Below are 21529 nucleotides of genomic sequence, written 5' to 3'. Positions count from 1 at the left end.
AGTACCATAGTGACAACTACTTAGAGGAGGTAATTCAATTGAAGAACAAACTTCCTAACTAGAGCTGTCCAAAAGTGGGGTGTTCTGCCTTGGGAGGTAATGAGGTCTCTGTCACTTGAGATATTCTAGTCAAAGTTGGATGAGCCCTTGGTGGGAATGCTTCTCAGTCAGGTACACATTGGACCACATGGCCTCTCAGAGGGTCCCTGCAAACTCTAAGATTCATGATTTCCAATTTAGTCACTATCCACTGCTATAGGAGAATTCAAGGAAGAGAGAGAGGGAGATCATTGTTGCCTTGGGTGGTCAAGGAAGGCTTCATGGAGGTGGTGGAGGTTTAGCTGGGTCTTAAAGGGGGTGTAAAGAAGTGAGTCAAGGGATGGCTCCTTTAATTAGAAAAAAAGGAAAAAAAAATCAAGTTGGGAGGGGAAGACCCTCAAGGTTGCTGTTCCAAAGAGAAACAGTTACCATTGACATTCACTCTAAGGTAGGAGGGGTCAAAATACAGCCATTAAGTGGAGCTTGGGCAGGGACCTGCTGTGGTCCAATCCATGAGCTTCAGAGTGAAGTGGTTTTGTGGAAGGAAAGAAGGAAGGAAGGAAGCAAGAAAGGGAGGAAGGAAGGGAGGAAGGAAGAGAGGAAGGAAGGAAGGAAGAAAGGAAGGAAGGAAGGGAGGGAGGAGGGGAGGAAGGAAGAGAGGAAGGAAGGAAGGAATGAAGGAAGGAAGGAAGGAAGGAAGGAAGAAAGGGAGGAAGGAAGGAAAGAAGGAAGAAAGGAAGGAAGGAAGGAAGGAAGGGAGGAGGGGAGGAAGGAAGAGAGGAAGGAAGGAAGAAAGGAAGGAAGGAAGGAAGAAAGGAAGGAAGGAAGGGAGGGAGGAGGGGAGGAAGGAAGAGAGGAAGGAAGGAAGGAATGAAGGAAGGAAGGAAGGAAGGAAGGAAGAAAGGGAGGAAGGAAGGAAAGAAGGAAGAAAGGAAGGAAGGAAGGAAGGGAGGGAGGAGGGGAGGAAGGAAGAGAGGAAGGAAGGAAGAAAGGAAGGAAGGAAGGGAGGGAGGAGGGGAGGAAGGAAGAGAGGAAGGAAGGAAGGAAGTGAGGAAGAAAGGGAGGAAGGAAGGGAGGGAGGATGGGAGGAAGGAAGAGAGGAAGGAAGGAAGGAAGTAAGGAAGAAAGGGAGGAAGGAAGGGAGGAAGGAAGGAAGGAAGGAAAGAAGGAAGGAAGGAAGGAAGGAAGAGAAGGAGGAGGGGAGGAAGGAAGAGAGGAAGGAAGGAAGGAAGAAAGGAAGGGAGGGAGGGAGGAAGGAAGGAAGGGAGGGAGGAGGGGAGGAAGGAAGAGAGGAAGGAAGGAAGGAAGGAAGGAAGGGAGGGAGGAGGGGAGGAAGGAAGAGAGGAAGGAAGGAAGGAAGAAAGGAAGGAAGGAAGGGAGGGAGGAGGGGAGGAAGGAAGAGAGGAAGGAAGGAAGGAAGGAAGAAAGGAAGGAAGGAAGGGAGGGAGGAGGGGAGGAAGGAAGAAAGAAAGGAAGGAAGGAAGGGAGGGAGGAGGGGAGGAAGGAAGGAATCTAGCCAGTAAACCCAAGTTAAGTGGGCAGCTTCTGGCATTACCTCACTCTAAGTGAGTACATGAAAAGGCCTTAGCCTAAAAGGGCCAGGGTCTCCCATTGCATGCTGGGTCATCTCCAGTCATCCTGATGAATATTAGGTCACTGGATCCAGATGGCTCTGGAGGAGAAAGTGAGGCTGGTGATCTTGCACAACCCTCCCTCACTCAAATCAAAGTCAACTGCAAGTCTTATCATCATTTCCCTGATGTCAGGGTCCTCTTCAAAAATGAAGGTCAAACACAAAAGGGGCATGGTATTTGAATAAAAACAGATTAGGAAGCAGACTGGATTAGAGGATGGGAGATTAGAGGTGAAGATATCGATTGATCAATTCCCTTATAGGCTAGAATTTATAGGGTTCTTACATGCTATTGATATTTGCAAAGTAACAATCAGTAAGACTTTTATGGTAGGGGGCTGAAAATTTCCTTCTTTCCCTCACCAGTTACTAAACCAGTTGAAATCTATTTTCTTAACATTCTTATTTTATTCTGTATTTCTTATTTTAAAAAAATTCCTTCACTCAGAAGTGGCAGAATTTAGCAGTTGATTAGTGTTTATATGTATTTAATGAGCCTAATCCATCTTGTGAAATCACAGCTCCTCAAGTCCTAGTCCCTGATGTTACCTGTGCAACTTTAGAAAAGTTATTGAACTTTTTCTGGACCATGAAATCACTTTCCTCCCTGGGTGGAGGGGGTAAGACCGAGAGGTTGTAGTTTTTACCTTGTACTGCCAGTTCAGCACTGGCATAGATGGTGCCATGCTTGTTTTCTGCCACACACTGGTACATGCCAGAGTCCTCCAGGACCAGCTTGGAGAATTTCAGATCCCCACCGGAAATCTCCACACGGTTCTGGGCAACAGATCAGGGTGTGAGAACAGATTCATGAGTGAAAGAGGACATGGTCAGAGCCACAAAAAAGACCAGAGCTGTAGGACAAGGGGCTGAGATGCTTATGAACGCTTAGAACCATTGATGTAAATCATTGGAAGATAGCATCGGGCACTATTTTTAGGTCATTCTGGTTAGGGCTAGACCCTTAAGGTATCAAGGCATAAGGTTTAGAACTAGAAGGTTAATTCAATTCAACCCCTCCATTTTACAGATGAAGAAACTGAGGCCCAGCAAGATAAAGTGAATTACTCAGGTTCACGTTGCTACTTGGTGGAAGGTCTAGAGGTAGAACCATAATCTCCAACGTGGGCATCTTTCTGCTATACCACAGGATGGACCTCTTTGACCATGCACTTGCTCGTGGCCATTAGCCAGCCTGAGGAAGTAGGCAAGTGCCTATGTGCCAGGAGAACTCTGAAGCCTGCAGGGCATACGCTTGATGGTCTCCCGACCACTCAATTTGATAGGGTTTAACTCTGTCAGCAGATGAGGCTGCCTTGTATGTGTCTCAGGGAGATACCCTCTATGGTTCCTGCTTTTCAGAGCCAAGATGCCTACCCACCTCTGGCCGTCCTACCTGGGGCGACAAGGGATCCCCATTCCGGAGCCACCGAATTGTGGGCCTTGGCTTGCCAGCAGCTGCACAGCCCCAGCGCAGATTGGAGCCAATGTCAGCCTCAGTGTCGGAGATGACCTTGAGCCACTCGGGCTGAGCTGTTGGAAGAAGGAACCAGTGAGATGGTACCTCAAGGGAGAGCGAGTTTTGCGGGGATAGCTTTGATGCTGTAGTGCCCATGCTTGACAGTAGAGGGCACCAGTAGCATATTCAGGGATTAAAATGTAGCCAGACTGCAGGGGGAAGGAGGAAGTAGGCATTTTTAGAGTTGGTATTTAGTAGTTGTATCTGTAACAAAAACCATAAATGTAATTATTGGGAATGGGCCTGTAATTTCACTGGTATAAGGAACTGCTTGATGAGGAAAGTCCTCCTAGGTTAGTACCCTCTCGTAAACTTATAGTTTATATTATAAACCTACAGAAGTGCCTTGAGCAGGTATTAGGGACATCAGTCAATAGCATCTATTAAGCACCTACTATATGCCAGGCAGTGTACTAAGCACTAGCATTGAGAAGTTGAATGACTTGCCCAGGGTCAAACAGCCAATATGTGTCAGGGGCAGGGCTCAAACTCAGGTCTTCTTGGCTTCAAGGCTGAACTATCCATCCACTGAGCCACACTGCCTCTATAATTGTAACAATAGCTGACATTTATATAGTAGCTTATAATTGGCAAAGCACTATTTACATACTTTACCTTATAACAATTCTGCAAAGATGCTGCTATTTTCCTGACTTGGAGCCCTACTTTTAGTGCTTTGTGGGCTCCTTTCTATGTTGTATCAGCTGATAAGACAAACCCTCTGCTCTGGCCTCTCCTCAAACAAGGCCCCACTCTGTATGTCTGAGCACAGAGTACTTGAGGATGAATGGAACCAGTCAGCAGCCTCTCAGTTGTAGCCTGATGTCTGAGGCCCCGAGGAAGAATCTTGGGGTACAGGGAGTGCCCTCAGCCCTTACCCTGCACGATGATTCGGCCTTTGGCAGTGTCCCGTCCTTTGGAGTTCTCTGCTTCACACTCATAGGTGCCCTCATCCTCGAAGCTGATGCTGGGGATCTGCAGCGTGGGCTCTGCAGTCTCCCATTGTGGGGGCAATGAGTCATCCAGTTTTCTCCACTTGATCCGAGGGACGGGGCTAGTAGGAGGAAGTAGGGTGGGAAGAGGAGAAAATGCCAGGACTAGGAGCTGGACTGAACTAGAGCATAAAACCTCCTCTCCTCCTCTCTGCTCCCAAATCCCTCCACCTCTATTCAGGTCCTCTATAGGACTGGCTTATGGAACCTGGGACCAAGGGTTGGGGGCAGAAATCCCTCAGGCTAGAGGTGCTGAGCCTGAGCTGAGGCTCAGGAGAGAATGGGGTTCAGGTGGGGGGTGGGGAGTGGGGAGGGCAGAGCAAACACATCTCTTATTCCCTACATCCAGCAGGCACGGGAGGCAGAAAGGGAAGGACTAGGTGGCGATGCTTCAGTGCATAAACTGCCTATCTTCTTTGTCTCCCTTCTCTTCTCCCCTCCCCTCTCCTTGGTCCTGACCATGGGATCAGAGACAGTCCTAGGCAAAAGGTAGGTTTGTGAAGTTTGTTGCCACACTTCAACCCATGCTCAGTCCCCTTCCCCTCTATGGTGTCCCCCTTCACAGTGCTACTCCATGCTCAGCATGTTTTCTGATGCTCTGCCTCCTGTCCCTCATCATCTTGTCCCTCAGGGCCCTAATCTCTAGCTTTCCAAGGTGACATTCGCTAAGTAATCTAGGCTAAGGTGTCACTGAACACTAATGACTTCTAAAAGATGAATGCAAGGAATAAAGAAATGATGCTGAATCCTAAGGGCTCTGGTCAGCAAACTCCATCCCCCTTCGCCATTACTCACTTCCCAAAAGCAAAGCACTCCAGGGTGACCTGCTGTCCAACCAGTGCATAGGTCTCCAAGGGGAATCTGGCCTTGATGCTGGGTGAAGATGGACGGGAGTCTAGAGGGAGGAGCCATGCAAATGAGATGCAAATGAGCCCCTGAACCAACAGCTTTGGATCTATCTCATCAGTGCTTAGAAACCAGGCTGAAAGGATTGTTTATTATTATTGTCAATAATAATAATAACTCAAATTTATAAAGGGCTTTATGCTGTACTTTTCATATATTATCTCATTTGTTTCTGCGTGAGGTGGAGGGGGGGACAGTGGAGTGTATGACCTAGTTTAATTCCTAGGCAGGAAGTTAGGCAGCTTTCCAGAGGGAGCCAATGACTCTATTCAGAGAATTTACCTGCTCTCTCTGCCTAGGTCTAAATTCTCCCAGAGGCAGTAGTACATATGCCAAAGGTATTTGGAGGAACTTGCTCTCTGGGTACTAGCAGAGGAAGGAGGGAGCTGCAGGCCGGGGCCAGACCCTGCCAAGGGGATGATTGGTCTGCTCTGGAGAGTCTCCTTTCCATGCTCAGTGGTTTCTCCCTGACCCTCCCCCAACCCATCCTCTCTTTCCACGTGTGCCAGGTTCCCTGAGCCTGACCTTCTGCAGCCAGGTTGAGTTGGGCAAACTTGCTAAAGACACTCTTGGTTATGAAGTCCATGTGGCTGGTGGCCAGGCAGGAGTAGTTGCCCAGGTCAGAGGCATTTGTCCGGGCGATGTACAGGTTTCCCGTTGTCTGGGACACAAAGTGCCGCCCATCAGTTGGGATGAAATTGGGGAACTCATTGAGAAGCCATCTGTAGGACAGACCTGAGGGGGGGAGATAGGGAAGGAGTTGTGCCCCCTGAGCAGACATAGGGGTCTCTCTCTGGACACATGACATGTAATGCCTGGGTGGGGAAGTGGGTTATGAGGACAAGATCATTTGATTACTACTTTCTGGTGCTCAGTCCCTCAAAGGGATGTTATATTCAACAATTCAGTTCATTTTAACTGTTATAAATACTTACTGTGCAACCAGGAGCTGTTCTAGGTGCTGAAAACCATAGGTTCCTAGTTTTAGTCATCTTGTCCCAAAGCTTCATTTTATAGATAAAGGAACTAAGGACCAGAGTGGGAAAGTGACTTGTCCAGTTTTGAATAATAAGTAACAGACCAGGATTGGAACCTAGCTCCTCTGATGTCAAATCCAGTGTTGCTTAATGTTGTCTCCAAAATATAAAAACCAAAACAGACCCTACCCTTAGAACACTCACATGACCAGCATAAGGAACAGTCCGAGCAAAGACACAGTGGTGGGAGACCACAGTGTGTGCTGGATAATTGTGCAAAATAAAGAAAAGGAAGGGAATAAGCATTTATCAAATGCCTACTACGTGCCAGGCATTCTGCTATGTGCTTTACAGATATTATCTCATTTGACCTTCTGGGATGTAGGTGCTATTATTAGCTGAGGAAAACTGAGGCAAACAGAGGTTAAGTAACTCAGGTCATTTTACAGCTGAGCAAACTGAGGTTAAGTGACTCGGGTCATCCCGACTCTAGGCCCAGCCTTTATCCACTTCCTGCTACAATGAATCCTAAGTGGGCAAGTTGGGTTACTGACTAGGTCTCAAGAAAGTTTCTTAGAGGAGGTAGCACTTGATTGCCATGCAAAGAATCTATTCAACAGGCAAAGAGAGAAGGGAGAATACACTGGGCAGAGGGGACAGCATGAGCAAAGGCAGAGAGATGGGAACCACAGTGTGCTAGGTGGTGGCAGTGGTGGTGGTGGTGGTGGTGGTGGTGGTGATAAGACAGAAAGTGGCCAGGTTTGGCTGGGGTATAGAATTCATGGATGGAAGTAATGAGAGATAAGGATGGAAGGGTAGGGTGACACTCAATTATGGAAGGTCAGATTATGGAGAAGATGGTGATCAATAATTATAATAGCTGACATTTATATATGCTTTTCATATATTGTCTTATGTGATGCTCACAACAACCTTATAAAGTAGGTACTATCATTCCCATTTTACAGATGAAAAAATAGGTTTAGAGGGGATTAAGGGCCTCAGGCAGGATTCAAACCCAGGTTTCCCTAACTCTAAGTCCAGAAATCTACCCACTGTACCACATCCTGGGACACTAGAATCGCAGGTACCTGGAACTATGCTCAACCTCTACCACTCTTTTCCTCCCCCTACAACATTCTTTCTTTCCAAGGATGTCACTAAGTTTTCAACAACACGTCTAGTTTATTCTTTATCTCAGGCCTGAATAACTGGATGTCTCACCTGGGTAGTGGGCAGGTGGGTTGCAGGGCAACATTACCCCCCAGCCCTCATGGGTTTTCACAGGATCTCTTTCCTCCTTGGAGAATTCCTGCAAAACTAGAAAGCAACAATATGGGTTTCATTACCATCTTCCACTGGCCCAGACCTCAGGGTCTCTGACTAAGGTCATCAGTCCCTGTCAGTGCCCTTAAAATGGAAGTCTGTGGGGTGCAGCAGAAAAAAATACTGCTATTTGTTATTTTCAAATATTTATTTATTTCATTAAATATTTCCCAATTGCATGTAAATATTTTAAACATTTTTTTTTAAATTTGAGTTCTAAATTCAAGATGCTATTATTTAGAGTCAGAGGACTTGAGTAGAAATCCTAGCTCTGTCACCACCTATGTGACACCGAGTACTTTCAGACCCTCTTTAATTTTCACTTTCATGGCTTTTCAGAGAAAAAAAGATACTAATTTTTACTAAAGTGTTAATGACTTAACATTTCACTCTTTCCAGGAGATAGACTGACCTTATTCCCTACTTGGTGAGAATTAGTGGAGAGGAGAATGTTCCCTATGCCTGAAGCTAGTTTAGACTTGAACCCCATTCTGGGTTTTCTCACCTATAGGTAGACAGGGGAAAGGGACTGGGCATCAAAGAGAGGACATAATCACTCTTAGCTTTTAGATAATACTTTTAGGGTTTGCAAATTATCTTTACATATATTATATCATTTTATCCTCATTATGACCTTGTTATCGATACTATTATTCCCATTTTAAAGATGAGGAAATTGAAGCTGAAAGGTTTATCAACTTGCTCAGGATCCTACATCTAGCCTCAGAGCCAAGACTTAAAGCCAGCTCTGCTGACTCCAAGTTCAAGTGTTCTATTCCCCTCAAGGTGATATTTTGGGGACAGCTGGCCTTCACCTCACACCCTATAGAACTGATTCTACCAACAAGTAAGGCTGGTCCTAATGAGCACAACCCATCCCAAAGCAGTGCCATGCCTACATCACCTCTCTGAGTGCATAGAGTCTCCCCCATCTCCCTAAGACCTACAAGACTTACATCCAAAGCGGAGCACAGCCTCTCTGCTGACTACGGTGCCCACTGGGTTGGAGGCCAGGCACTGGTACACACCAGCATCCCTGGCTTTGGTGGGGTTCATGATGACCAGGTTGCCTCCAACAAGCTGGTAATGGGGATCCTGCTCCAGCTTCATCTCAGTACCATTCATCTTCCATCTGTTAATAATGGAGAAGAGGAGGGATGTATGTCTAGTTCTGAGCCAGAGATCATTTTGGCTTTAAGGAACAGGCTGGTTCTGGAGTCATCTCCAAGGGGCTCTGTGACTTGGACTTGGATCAACTCTCATGCATGGTTTGGGATTGGCTTTAAAGGGGGAAAATGTGTCCATTGCCTGGATCTAACCCTCACCCAAGCCCAGGAATAGGGTGTCTCACCTGTATGTGGCTGGAGGGCTCGCCCGGGCACGGCAGGCCAGGGCTATCTTCTCTTCTGATGATTCCTCAGGGAACAAAGAGCTGACAGGTTGGTCCTCAAAGACAGGCCCAAAGATGGCAGGAGAGCCCTGGGCTGGATTCCAAGCTGGAAATGTGGAATAGTAATCACAGAGGCTTAGGAGTGGAGCCAAAACTCATTTCTCCAGATGAGGCTAACCTGGTCTGAGAGCAGCAGATTTTGGTTCCTCTTAAAGAACAGTTTTGTAGCAAGTAGAGCTGTCTAAAAGTAGAAGGAGCTGCTCCAGGATCCCTGGAGATTTTTTATAGAAGCTGCTTGACCACTTATCAGGGATCATAGGATTATCGATCTTGAGGGGCCCTCAGAGACCAACTCGCTCATTTCAAAGATAAGGAAACTGAGATCCAAGGAAGTAAGTGACTTGTCCAAGGTCATGCAGATAAACATTAAAGGAGGAGTTGAACCCATAATTTGTATTGTTTCCATTCTAATAAAGATAGAAGGGATTCCTGTTCAGATACAATTTAGGCAAGACATTCTCTGAAATTTTTGTGTGTGTGTGTGTGTGTGTGTGTGTGTGTGTGTGAGAGAGAGAGAGAGAGAGAAAATAGAGAGATGTACACAGAGAGACAAAGGGAGACAGAAAGAGAGAAAGAGAGATAGAAAGAGACAGAGACAGTATCTGTAAGGAAAGAAGCAGGATTTTGAACTTTGGGCAGGAAGTGAGGGCAGATTTCTGGGAATGAAATGAAATCATTAAGTAAACACTAATAATAGCTTAAACACACATGTAGAAAGAGACCACTTCGCAGTTACAAAAGCACTTTTCTCAGTTGAATTTTATAACAATTATAACCATTTTATAGCAATCTGCAGTTTAATAATGCAGTATAAGTATTTCCCCTTCCCATTTTACAAATGAAGAAATTGACTGGTTAAGTCAGACTATTAAACCCCAAAATCACACAGTTAAAGGACAAAAACTCAAGTCATAGTATCTCGGAATCTCAGCTTCCAAGATTCTCTGTTGATCCAGCCCCTCCCTGAACAAGCATCCCTCTGTAACATAGCCACCAGGCGGCCGGCCAGCCAGCCTTCATGGGAAGAACCCTACGCTGAGGGGAAGCCCACTCCTGCCTCCTGGGCAGCCCATTCTGCCTCTGGAAGGCTCGAACTGTCAGCAAAGCTTCCCTTACGTTAGATCTGCTTGTCTCTTTGTAACTTCTACCCATCCCAACTCCTACCTTCCACCCCGTGGGTCCAAGCAGATTAAATTTAAGCCTTGTTCCATGTGACGGGCCTTCAAATACTTGATGACAGTTATTGGGTCCCTGTAAATCTTCTCTTTTCTAGTACCAAAAGGACCATAGAATCATGAATAACTAAAGACTGAGTTATAGCTCTACTAACACTTAGCTACAGGACTACCAACAAATTCAAGCTGAGTCAATAAACACCGATTAAGTACCTACTTTGTGAATTTTTTACATTAATGAAATTACAGGTTTGGACCACCAACCAATAAACAAAAAGTTTGAGTCTGGTACTGTGTTAGGTTCTGGGGACACAAATACAAAAATTAAATAGTCTCACCCTTAAGGAGCTTGTGTTCTAGTGAGGGGTGGGGGATTACAACATGCACACAAGTAAATACAAAGTGATTTCAAGAGGAAGAGAAGCGGGAGATCAGTTAACAGCTAACATTTATGTAGTGCCTGCTATGTGCTGGTACTGTGCGCTAAGTGCTTTACAATTATTTCATTTGATCCTCACAACAACCCTGGGAGGTGGGTACCATTATGGTTTCCATTTTACATTTGAGGAAACTGAGGCAAACAGAGGTTAAGTGACTTGCTTAGGGTCACATAGCTAGTAAGTGTCTGAGGTCATATTTGAACTCTGGTCTTCCTGACTTTCCAGGCCCAGCGTTCTATCCACTGAGCCATCTAGCCGCCAGGAAACATCTCTGCTAAGAGGTGTCACTTGAGCTGCCTTTTAGAAGGAGGCTAAGGGTTCTATGAGAAGATGAGGACAGAGTGCCTTCCAGAAAGATATGCCCCTTCCCCTCCCCACCCCCCGCAACCTCCCTCAGGGGTCTTGGTTGGGCACTGGGAAAAGCTAGCAGGCCATCAAGGAAGCATCTAGGTTGGCACAATAGTGCACAGAGTGCTGGACCTGGAGACAGAAAAACTTGCATTCAAATTTGTCCACAGAGACTTATTAGCTGTGTGACCCTGGGCAAGTCACTTGACCTCTGTCTGCCTTGGTTTTCCCAGCCGTAAAATGGGGATAATAACCATATTATCTCCCTCAAAGGATTGTTGTGAAGATCAAATGAGACAATATTTGTAAAGTACTTTAGCGCAGTATCTGGCCCACAGTAGGTGCTTTGTAGATATTTATTCTCTTCTCTTCCCCCCTCCCATCCCTTTGACTGTAACAGGGTGCATGGAGTTGGGGAAGGCAGAACAGCAGAGCATATAGGCTACTGGACTTAGGGTTAGAAAGACTCAAATCCTCTCTCGTATACTTCCTAGCTGTGTGATCCTAGGTAAGTCACTTAAGATCTGTGTGCTTCGCCTTTCCTCATTAAACAAGACAGTTTCTAAGGTTCCATCTAGCTCTAAATCTGTGGTCTTATAGAAAAACATAAGACTGGAAAAGTAGGTAGGGGCCAGTCTTAAATGCCAGGCTAAGGATTTGGTGTTTTAAAAATAATTCAATCTCTCTGGGCCTCAATTTCCTCTGCTCAAATGAGAGAGTTGTACTAGAGCAATCAAAAATAAAATTCACCCTGCCTGTAGATTTTTTTTAACTCTGGCCAAGTTTTGAAGGGGAAGTGGAATGGTGTCAGGAATACAGATGACCTTAAAACAGGAAAGAGGAAGACCTGAGTTCAAATCCTACTCCAAGCACATGCTATCTGGGTGACCCTTAGCAAATCATTCATGTCAATCTCCCATAGAATGGAGGGCCACCGAGCCTTACTTAAGGATCATTGCTGGCTGCATATTGACTTAGAAAACTATATATTAACATTATCTATGTTCTATTATATTTTTATTTATCTTGTTAAATATTTCCCAATGACATTTTAATCGGTTCAGGCCACAGAGTGAGTGTTGTAACTGCCTGTTTGACACCTCTATTCCACAGGCTTTCTTCTTCTTCTTCTCCTTCTTCTCCTTCTTCTCCTTCTTCTCCTTCTTCTCCTTCTTCTTCTTCTTCTTCTTCTTCTTCTTCACTTTTTTAAACCAATAAAAAGAAAGCTCTACAGGCCTGATTCTCCAAAATCGCCTCCCTCCCTCCTTCCCTCTCCCTTCTGATTCCAAGTCCTGTGCTTGTTCTCCCCATGGCCATGAATGGATGGGATATTTGCAAAGTGAGAGTCAGTTTCCCAGAGGTATTATAACTCTGGTCTTCACTTGGATGTGAAATCAGGAAGACCTGAGTTCTAATCCTGCTTCAGACACTTACTAGCTGTATGGACCTGGGCAAGTCACTGAACCCTTGTCTGCCCCAATTTCCTTATCTGTAAAACAGGGACAAAGTTACCGAGAGGCTCAAACGAGTTAATAGATGGAAAGTGCTTTGTAAGCCTTTAAGACCGAGAAGCCGCAGAATCGACTTTTTCCAATTGTGGTGCTGGAGATGACTTTTGAGAGTCCCTTAGATAGCGAGAAGATCAAATCAGTCAATACTTAAAGAAATTAATTCAGGCTATTCATTGGAAGGTCAAATACTGAAGCTGAAGCTTAAATACTTTGGCCACATAATGAGAAGATGGGATTCATTAGAAAAGCCCCTGATGCTGAGAAAGATTGAAGGCAAAAGGAAAAGGGGACGGCAGAGGATGCGATGGATAGATAGCATCATGGAAATAAGGAACATGAACCTTGATGGACTTTGGAAGATAGTGGAGAATTGAAGGACCCAGCGTACTGCGGTTTACGGGGTCACAAAGAGTCAGACACGACTGAACGATAAGAAGAACTACCGTATCTCCCCATGTATAAGATGTACCCTTTTCCAAAAAATTTGGGGGTCTAAAAACTGGTTGCGTCTTATACAGTGGTTGTAGATTTTTTTACTTGCATTTCCCGCTTTTTTGCACTTGTTTTTGTGCTCATTGTTTTGTATTTGTTACCGGTATATTAGGTTACATTTTGCCGCGATCTGCCCAGAAATGGCTCAGAAAAGATTTTCGTACAGTGCTGAATTAAAGTTAAAAGTGATCCAGTTTGCAAAAATGAATGGAAATCGTACTGCTGAATGTAAGTTTGGTCCTCCTCCAACTGAGAGAACAATCCAAGACTGTCTAGGGGAAGAAGAAACCCTACTGAAAATGCCACGGCAGAAGAAGGCCATGAGAGGCAAGTCAGCAAAATGGCCTGATTTAGAGAGGGAATTGAGGATATGGATTGAAGAGCAAAGGGCAATTGGAATTCCTGTGTCCACAAAGATGGTTCAGCATGAGGCAAGAAGAATCGCTGACGAAAAAGAAGTTACTGATTTCAAAGGAGGGTACAATTGGTGCTTCAGGTTCATGAAACGGAATGGACTAAGTGTTCATGCATGCACTAGACTTGCCCAAAAGATGCCTGAAAGCTATGAGCAGATGAATAAAACTTGAGTTCAATAACTTTATATAATACATTTTTTTCAAATTTTGGGCCCCAAAATTACGTTGCGTCTTATACATGGGGAAATATGGTGTATAAATGCAACTACAGCAACTATTCTTATTTACTAATTTATTAAATGATATTAAAATGATGATAATAAATAATAATAAATTACAGCTAAAAGAAAAGGTTCCTCAAGGAACTGAACAGACAATGTCCTGAGATCAAGGAGGAGCCAACTCAGAATCTAGGAGTCGTGTCTCTTCTATATTAGGGCTCTCTCCGCTCTGTATTGTTTGGTTAAGTGGTGTCTGACTTCATGACCTCTTACTCTGTATTAGTATTTTTCAAAAGCAGTCATTTGCCCTTCCAGCCATTGCTGGTCTCCTGTCAACCTGGGCTGCTTCTCCCCTTGTGTCAAGACCCCTTCCTCCTCCCCCCCACCCCACCAGCATCAAAGGAAGAGGGGAGGCGGCTCCACTAATTGGCTCCCACCCCTCAGAGCAGCTGGTTTCAATGCCTCCTTCATGGCTGATGGGGGAAGGGGGATCCCTATTAACCAATTAATGCTCCCCCCATCCCAGCCCACATCCAGCTGTCAACCCAGCTCCAGGGGTGTGAGGCCAGGCTCCCCACTCTCTTGCAGCTGAGACCTAGCCTTGGTCCCTTGGGGATGAGGGGGGCAGCTGCTTAGCAGCTCTCAGAAGAAGGAAAGAGCCCCTGAAATTCCCTCCCCCAGCACTTGCTGGGCTATAGAGCTGGGAGACGTGACTCAATCTCCTGGGCTGGAGAGCACAGCTTAATCCCGAGTTAATGACCGTGGCCCAGGGCAGCGAAGAGGCTGCCCCAGGCCGGAGATGGGAAGGAGTCATGGGGGAGAGGGAGGTCTGTCAGACTGCTGAAAGCATCCTAGAATAATAGCTACACTCGGTCTCTGAGGATCTGTGGGAGGTCAATGGTTATTAATAGGGTTGGGCTGGGCTGGGGGAGGGGAGGGGAAGCATGGATGCTTCAGTTTTCTCTATGAAGTATTTATTTGCCTCCTCATGCACTCTTACACACACACCCAATATACTGGCACACACACATGTGCACAGAAAACACACATGTACACATATTTGTATAAGCTGTACAATACACTTTCACAGTCACTGTACACAAACACTCATATGGACATACAGACATAGGACATACAAACATGCACTAATTTTCAAACACGGATCTATGCTTCCATCAGTGTGGCAGCTCCTTTTACCGACTCGGGCAGATCACAGGTCATTTACAAATGAGTAGGTAAATCTTAGAAGAGAAGCCATGTAGAAAGTAGACAGAGAGAGGATCTTGGAACACGAAGACAAGTTCTGATGCCCACTGGGGGTGGGCCTGGGCAAGTCACTTAAACTCTCCATGTCCCAGGCAGCTCTTTAGACTATGAATTGTGGCACAATTGCTAATCATCATTGGTAGGGGAAATTTCCTTGTTGTAAATCCTCCATATACCAATGAAATCATAGGTCTGGTCCACAAAAATAAAGTCTTTGAAAGTGGCCAGAATGCAGTGGATAGGGCACTCTTGAAACTGGAGTTAGGAAGACCTGAATTCAAGTTGAGCCTCAGGCACTGACTGGCTATGTGACCCTGGGCAAGTCACTTCTCCTCTGCCTTAGTTTCCTTATTTGTAAAATGGGGATAATAATAGTATAACCTACCTGCCAGGGTTGTCATGAGGATAAAGTGAAATAATATTTGTAAAAAACTTTGCTAATCTTAAGCTGACTAAAATAAATGTTGGCTTTCGTTACTACACCTCTCTACACACACACCTTCACACACATATATGTGTCCACATATATGCGAACTTACACAGCTAAGTGCTAATTAATATAATTATCTGCTTAAACATGTATGTATGCATTTATACACATATACTTTCCTTCCCACATATACACAGTACATATGACCACACCTACTTATACATTCATATGGACCCTTTGTATACATATCTTCCTACACATAACACACATGGATGCTCACACTTATATACTCACATACACAAAGCATGTTCTTCCTAAATTGTGAGTCCTGGTATGGTTTACTGTACTTGTCATCTATTGTGTCCTCCATTCTGCCCTTCCCCATTCCATCCTGTAACTCACTCACAGCTGTCCCTGGCAGCCTCCGGCAGGCCTCCACCATACTTATATATAGATTGGAGCTCTCAGCCTCAACCGCAGTCAATGAAAGCTTCAGGGATGCTTGAGGAGGAAGCATGGGGAATCCACAGACGGGGAGTGAGTTCTTATTTATGACCTGATCTATCTGGGAGACGATGCTGGGAGAGCCCGGGCAGGATTTCCATTCCTCCTCCCCTCCTCTCCAATGCAGATCAGAGAAGACAGACAAGGTTGCTGGAGTTGCCTTCCCTGGTAACACCTAAGGCTGTGAGATCAGGGAACAGCTTCAGGAGACAAGCAAGGATCACATCCTTTCTGTATCTTTGGGTCCAATGGGGGTCAATAGACACCCTAGCAATGGAGGCATGACCTTGCAGAGACTAAATACATTGAGATGCTCAGCTCCAAAGCCCTCCTGTTGTCCCCACAGCCAGGAGGCAGCCAAGGAACCCAATGATTGTCTCATGCCAGTCTATCCTGAAAGTCTCTGACAGCCCCCTCCATTCCTTTCAGGGGAAGCTCCTTCCCAGTTGAACCCGGAGCTGGAACCTGCTCAAGGGCAGGATTTAGAGACCCCCCCCCTTACCAGCTCTTCTGAGCTCCCACCCTAGCTGCCCTTGGGCTAGGAAGCAGAGGAAGATGGGGAAGCTGAGAACTCCTACAGATTTGGGTCAGTTTCCTTCCTTTCCCAAATGACTAACTCTAGTTTCTGAGCTTGTCTGGGGTACGGGAAAAAGAAATGAGATATTCAGAAAACATGGCAATCAGTTCCCCTCTGGGGAAAGGAAGTAGGTGGGTACAGTACAAAATGAAAGAGCCCTAACTGCTGATATACATAACCTAGTTTTGGGAGGGGTCAGAGACCTCTACTCTAAAGTGGGGGACAAAGAACTAGGAGACTGGGGGACTATAGGAATTGAAGAAATTTATTTCCTACTTCTCTCCTTTTATTTTTACTGGAGGAGTCCGGGTCCACCTTTGCAATGTAGGCAAGGACTATCTCTAACCCTCCTGAAAGAGAACGAAATTTTATACCATATCTGTTAGGAGTACCTCGTACCTTGGCTCAGGTCTCTCAGGAAGGCCTTCCTTCTAACTTCATTATCTCTCATTATAAGGGTACAGAGGGAAGAGCACCCAGGAATTGGGGCTTCTCCTTTGGGTTCATAGACAAGGTACCTTACCTTTCATGTCTCATCTTAGAGCAACTTACCAGCAGAGCTCAGCTTATTTTTAAGACTCTCTTTTGTCCCAGGTGGAACCCTCTATACCTATTTTCCTTCCTAGGCTCCTTTCCCAGCCTGCTTATAATTCTTATACAGTCTTGGGTTAAAAATTTTATCCTTTACGGCTTAGATAGCTCATGCCTCTGCTTTTCTGAAACGCAAATGTTCACATTTCCATACATTTCCATACGTTTTCCCTAAGTATTAATCAAGATGGGAACGTTGTCCTCAAGGACCAGACTTCTGCCCCCACTCCCAGTCTTTCAGATCTTAGCAGCTTTTTGGTTTTGTTCATCTGTTCCTGGTCCACCCCCACCCCTCAAGTAGGGGCACAGTAAATTCTAATGGATAGGACTGCCAATCAGGGTGTGTAGATTCTAACCTTTGAAGTGGATTACTTAACCTCTAAGGTGAAATCACTTAACCTTTCTAGGTTTCAAGCTTCCCATCTATACTATAATGGAGAAAATCCTCACTCCTTATCCCATAGAGAAGATGGGAGAACAGATAAGATCATAGATAGCAGAGGGCTTTGGAAAGTAAGGTGCTACAAAACTGCAAATTTAGACAGCTAATATCATCATCATTGTTATTACTGACAGTATCTTCACTCTAAGCAGAGATGAAATCTCTTACCTGAAAAAGAGAGCATGGCTAAGGATGCCATCAGCAGCTGCTCAGGGATCCCCATTGCCAGTCTCAGAATGAGGGAGCTGGAGTCTGGAGTGTAGAAAACCTTAGCTAAGGAGAGAAGAGGTGTTGGGACCAGAGGAGGAGAAGGACCTGGGAGAAAGCGGAAAAGCAAACAGAGATGAATAATGAGTCAAGGAGCTGCTGTAGCCTTTCCACTCACTGGCTTGTGCCCACAGCCCCTCCTAGCCCCTCTTACTGGTTGAGAATGGGGAATTGGGGAGGGAGAAATAGCTTCATTAATGCTTTCCATTCAGAGCAGGGGGAGAAGGCAGGAATCATAGAAGCACTAAGCCTCCCTGGGAATCCCAGGGGAAAGTGCTTGGGCTATTACCAAGTAGCTCTTCCCTGGACTGAGTGCCTCAGTACATGTCCCCTGGGTGTCTGGGCCCTCCCCTGCCTCCTCCTTTTCTCCCTCTCTTCCCGTCTCTCCCCCCCCCCACTCCCTCTTCCCTGTCTCTCTTTCCCAAGGTAGGGGGTGATCACTTTCCTAAATTCCATTGAAAAGCTGATCATGAACTCTATAGGAGTGGTTCACCTGGAGAAAGGAGGCTCACTTTTCACCCTTTCCTTTGCATTAGCTCTCTGTACCCTTGGGGAGAGGGGAGGGGATTCACACCTGTGTATGAGGAAAGGGTCCCATTCAGTTGCAGACTTCCTCTGAGACAGTGTCCCAGACCTCAGTTATTCCCTAGCACTAAGACCCCATTGGAGAACTGTATTAATACGTTCAGGCCCAAGGTTAATGCAGGCTTTGTTTTTCTTGTAGTGGGGATGGGTTGCATCAAATCATTCGCATCTTCTCACCCAGGAATCATTCACATCCCCTGACCCAGGTCCTCTTATGACCAACAGCAACATTTGTGAGATGCCTGCCTCACCTGGCCCCTTATGACTAACAGTGCACATTTGTGAGACAGTTATCTGCAAAACTAGCCTCTCTTGTGACCATCACACATCTGTGAGATGGCTGTTGGACTTTGCCCTCTTGTACCTACCTGCTCACAAGTGTAAGGCAGCTAGCTGCCTGAAGCTAAGGATGAGCTCTTTGTGGGCTCCAAGAAGCTAACTAGCTGTCTTCCACAGAAATCAAACCTGTAACTTCTGTGTCATTTGTACCACTTTCTCACTAGCTGAACAGAAAAGAGTAAATGCTGAGCTCAGAGGAGCCTGACAGAACCTGGGAAGAATTTAAGGCCAGAGGGGCCTCATTGCCAGTAGAAGCTGAGACACTGTTTACTGATGATATTAAATTCTGGAACAGAGGACACATTTCTCAAGGCAGGGGATACTGAGGAGCAGAACCTTCTGTCCATAAGCCAGGCTTTGACTCGAACATAATGAAGGGGAGCCACGGGACTCAACATTCCGTCTATTTCCCCATCTTTGGGAAGAATCTGGAATCCTAGGAGTCAAGGTGACAACCCTGGGGTCCCCGTAGCACTGCCCAGTTGAAGAAGCTGCTCTTCCTGATCTGGGCTCTTGGGTTCAGGGAGCACCTAGGCCATTGAAAACCCACAGAAAATCCCAAACTGGAATTTTAGCTAATCACAGACCCCATCCCATTCCAGATGTTCTCATGACAGGCATCACAAGCTAGTCTGAGTTTCCCCATCTTTTATGCCTTGTCTGACTTCTCAGATGATGCTGATGAGCAAAAGGAGAGTAGTTAGGACATCGGAGTTGTAGTCCTGGTTCTGTGGCTAATTAGCTCTATGCCTTGAGCTGGTTTTTTGGGTTTTTTTGCTTTATTTTTTTTCAAACTCCCCAAGGCATCAGTTTCTTCCTCTTAAAATGAAGGAGTTGGAAGTTCTCTAAGGTCCTTTCCAGCTCTGCCACTCTATGAATTAGAGCAAGAGAAAGGACAGTAACAGTAAAAAGTTGTCTAGAAAATACTAGGTACCTGGATAAATGAGAGTTGATTACTGATGGGTGCTAGAGACTTAATCTACTTAAGGTAAGGTGAGGGAGGTCCCTGAAGAGGAATGCAATTTTAGTGTTTGCTTCCAGGAAAATTCCTTTTTCTCTGCTCTTTTTCTAGGTGTCCCTTGGAGGAGGCACACATTCAACCCCCATTTTTCCAACCTCCATAGATCCTTTGACTATTTCTTCAGCATCTGCAGCCCCAGCTGTGACCTGGTGAAACCTTGGGGAAAGCCTGGGGCTGGCAGGAAGGATGTGAAAAAGAAGGGGGCTGGGAGGAGCTGAGAAGGAGGCCTGGTGGGGGAGATGGGGTTGTTACACAGAGCAGATGGGAGCTCCCTGCTTCACCTTGTCAAGAACCATCCAGGTGTTCCTCCCTCACCTCCTTCAGTTTACCAGTAAAGAAATGCCCTGGGCAGGAAGGGAAACAAGCATATATAGCTGAGATCCCTACTTGTCTCATCAAATTTTCCTTATCCTCTAACAATCCTGAGCTTCAGATTGAATACCCAAATTTTAGCTCCAGAAGGGAGCTTAGGGATCACATAGTCTAAATCCCTTCATTTTTACAAATGGGGAGACTGAGGCCTGAGGAGGGGGGATAATTTGGCCAAGGTCATCCAGTAAGTTAGCATTGTGGAACCCCCACTCTTTCCTGCCAGCAATCTCCACTTGGCCCTTTTGGTGGCATTATCTGGATTCCCTTGCTGAGATTATTAAGGGAGCAAGCAATTCTGTTTTTCACTTAGGCTAGGAGAGATGGGGAAATCTAGCAGCAGTTGGGGTAGGGTAGGGTAGCATGCAAAGAATGACCCAACAGATATGGGGTTCAAGACTTGTAGAGTAAGGAAGATCTGACAAGACCTGGGACCCCCTTCCCCACCTGGATTCTTTCTTTACAAGCAGCCTCTAGACCATCCCAAAAAGTGATCCTGGGATACAGTATCCAGGCTTAGGTATTAGATACAAGATTACATGTATCTCCCTCCATATGCCCTCACAATTTCATTCCAACATGATATTTCCCGTATATGACATTTCCCTGGTCTCTATGCCTTTGCATTGACTGTACCTCCTGCCTGGAATGCCTTCTCTCCTAATTTCTGCATCTTAGAATGCCTAACTTCCTTAAGTCTCAGTTGAAGTGATATTTCTGTATCTCCTCAATTGTTAATGCCCTTCCTTCATTTACAATGACTTCGTATTGACTTTGTATATATTTTGCATTTCTCTATGCCTGTGTTGTTTCTCCCCTAAGCTCCTTCAGGTCTGAATTGTTTAGTTTCAGTTTCTGTCTCTGAATCCTCAGTGGCTAATGCAATGCCTGGCAGGCATAGATTTAGCACTTTAAAAAAAATGTTTGTTTAATGTTATATGTTCTTGGGGGTCAATGGAAATGGGCACAGCTGAGAAGTCTGGGCCCTCTGCAAAGCTTTCTGGCCCAGGGTACCCAGTAAATAAGTAGTTTGCTCTGCTCAGGGAAAATCTTGGCTTGAACAGTCAGGCCATCTGTAGAGGAGCAGCCCTTGCCTGGAGATGATGTCACCAAAACAATGGCCAGCTTGCCCAGGGGCCCAGCTGGTGCCCTGGCCAGGGCTTACAAATGGTTCATGTGTTTAAGGAGCCAGCGGCATCATCTTCTTACCAACCTCCCCACTCCGCTCTGAAGGGGTGAGCAGAAGCAGGAAACCTGGTTTTATGTTCCCTTTTCATCACCTATACAATCACCTGAATATCATCTACTTCCATGAATAATATAACTATCATAATAATAGCTAACATTTATATTGAGCTTTAGGCTTTGAAAGCACTTTCCACACATTATCTCACTTGATCAACAAATTACCAGGGCTCCTGAATAATCCAAACTCAAGGATCATCTCCAAAGTTCATTTAATCGAGGACTATCACAGATTCACTAGAATTAAAAAATTTGCAAAGTGCCCTTCTCACAACTACCCTGCAAAGTAGTTATTATATAAGCACTTTAAGTCTTGTGAAGCTTTACAAATATTTTATTTTATCCTCACAAGTACCCTGGGTTGTAGGTGCTATTTTTATCTCCATCTTACAGATGAGGATACTGAGGCAAAGTGGTGAGGTGAATTGCCTAGAGTCACTAAGCCACC

General features: G+C 45.5%; 1 protein-coding gene across 1 annotated transcript in view; it reads right to left on the bottom strand.

The window, feature by feature from the left end:
- The window catches only part of CNTN2 (contactin 2), a 39843-nt gene extending 22279 nt beyond the window's left edge, over window positions 1-17564 (bottom strand). Inside the window, exons 1-9 of the mRNA XM_036756155.1 lie at window positions 17424-17564; window positions 8744-8888; window positions 8349-8524; window positions 7291-7386; window positions 5615-5824; window positions 4979-5078; window positions 4070-4245; window positions 3069-3205; window positions 2320-2449 (exon numbers count right to left, since the gene is read on the bottom strand). Coding sequence (XP_036612050.1) covers window positions 2320-2449; window positions 3069-3205; window positions 4070-4245; window positions 4979-5078; window positions 5615-5824; window positions 7291-7386; window positions 8349-8524; window positions 8744-8888; window positions 17424-17478 — 1225 coding nt within the window. The 5' untranslated portion in view covers window positions 17479-17564. The remainder of the gene's footprint in view (window positions 1-2319; window positions 2450-3068; window positions 3206-4069; window positions 4246-4978; window positions 5079-5614; window positions 5825-7290; window positions 7387-8348; window positions 8525-8743; window positions 8889-17423) is intronic.
- Between the last annotated feature and the right edge of the window lie 3965 nt (window positions 17565-21529).

The sequence above is a fragment of the Trichosurus vulpecula genome, chromosome 4 (genome assembly GCF_011100635.1).
Source record: "Trichosurus vulpecula isolate mTriVul1 chromosome 4, mTriVul1.pri, whole genome shotgun sequence".
NCBI classification, from domain to species: Eukaryota; Metazoa; Chordata; class Mammalia; order Diprotodontia; family Phalangeridae; genus Trichosurus; species Trichosurus vulpecula.
The sequence above is the reverse complement of the archived record's forward strand: the minus strand, read 5'-3'. Positions and strand labels throughout refer to the sequence as shown.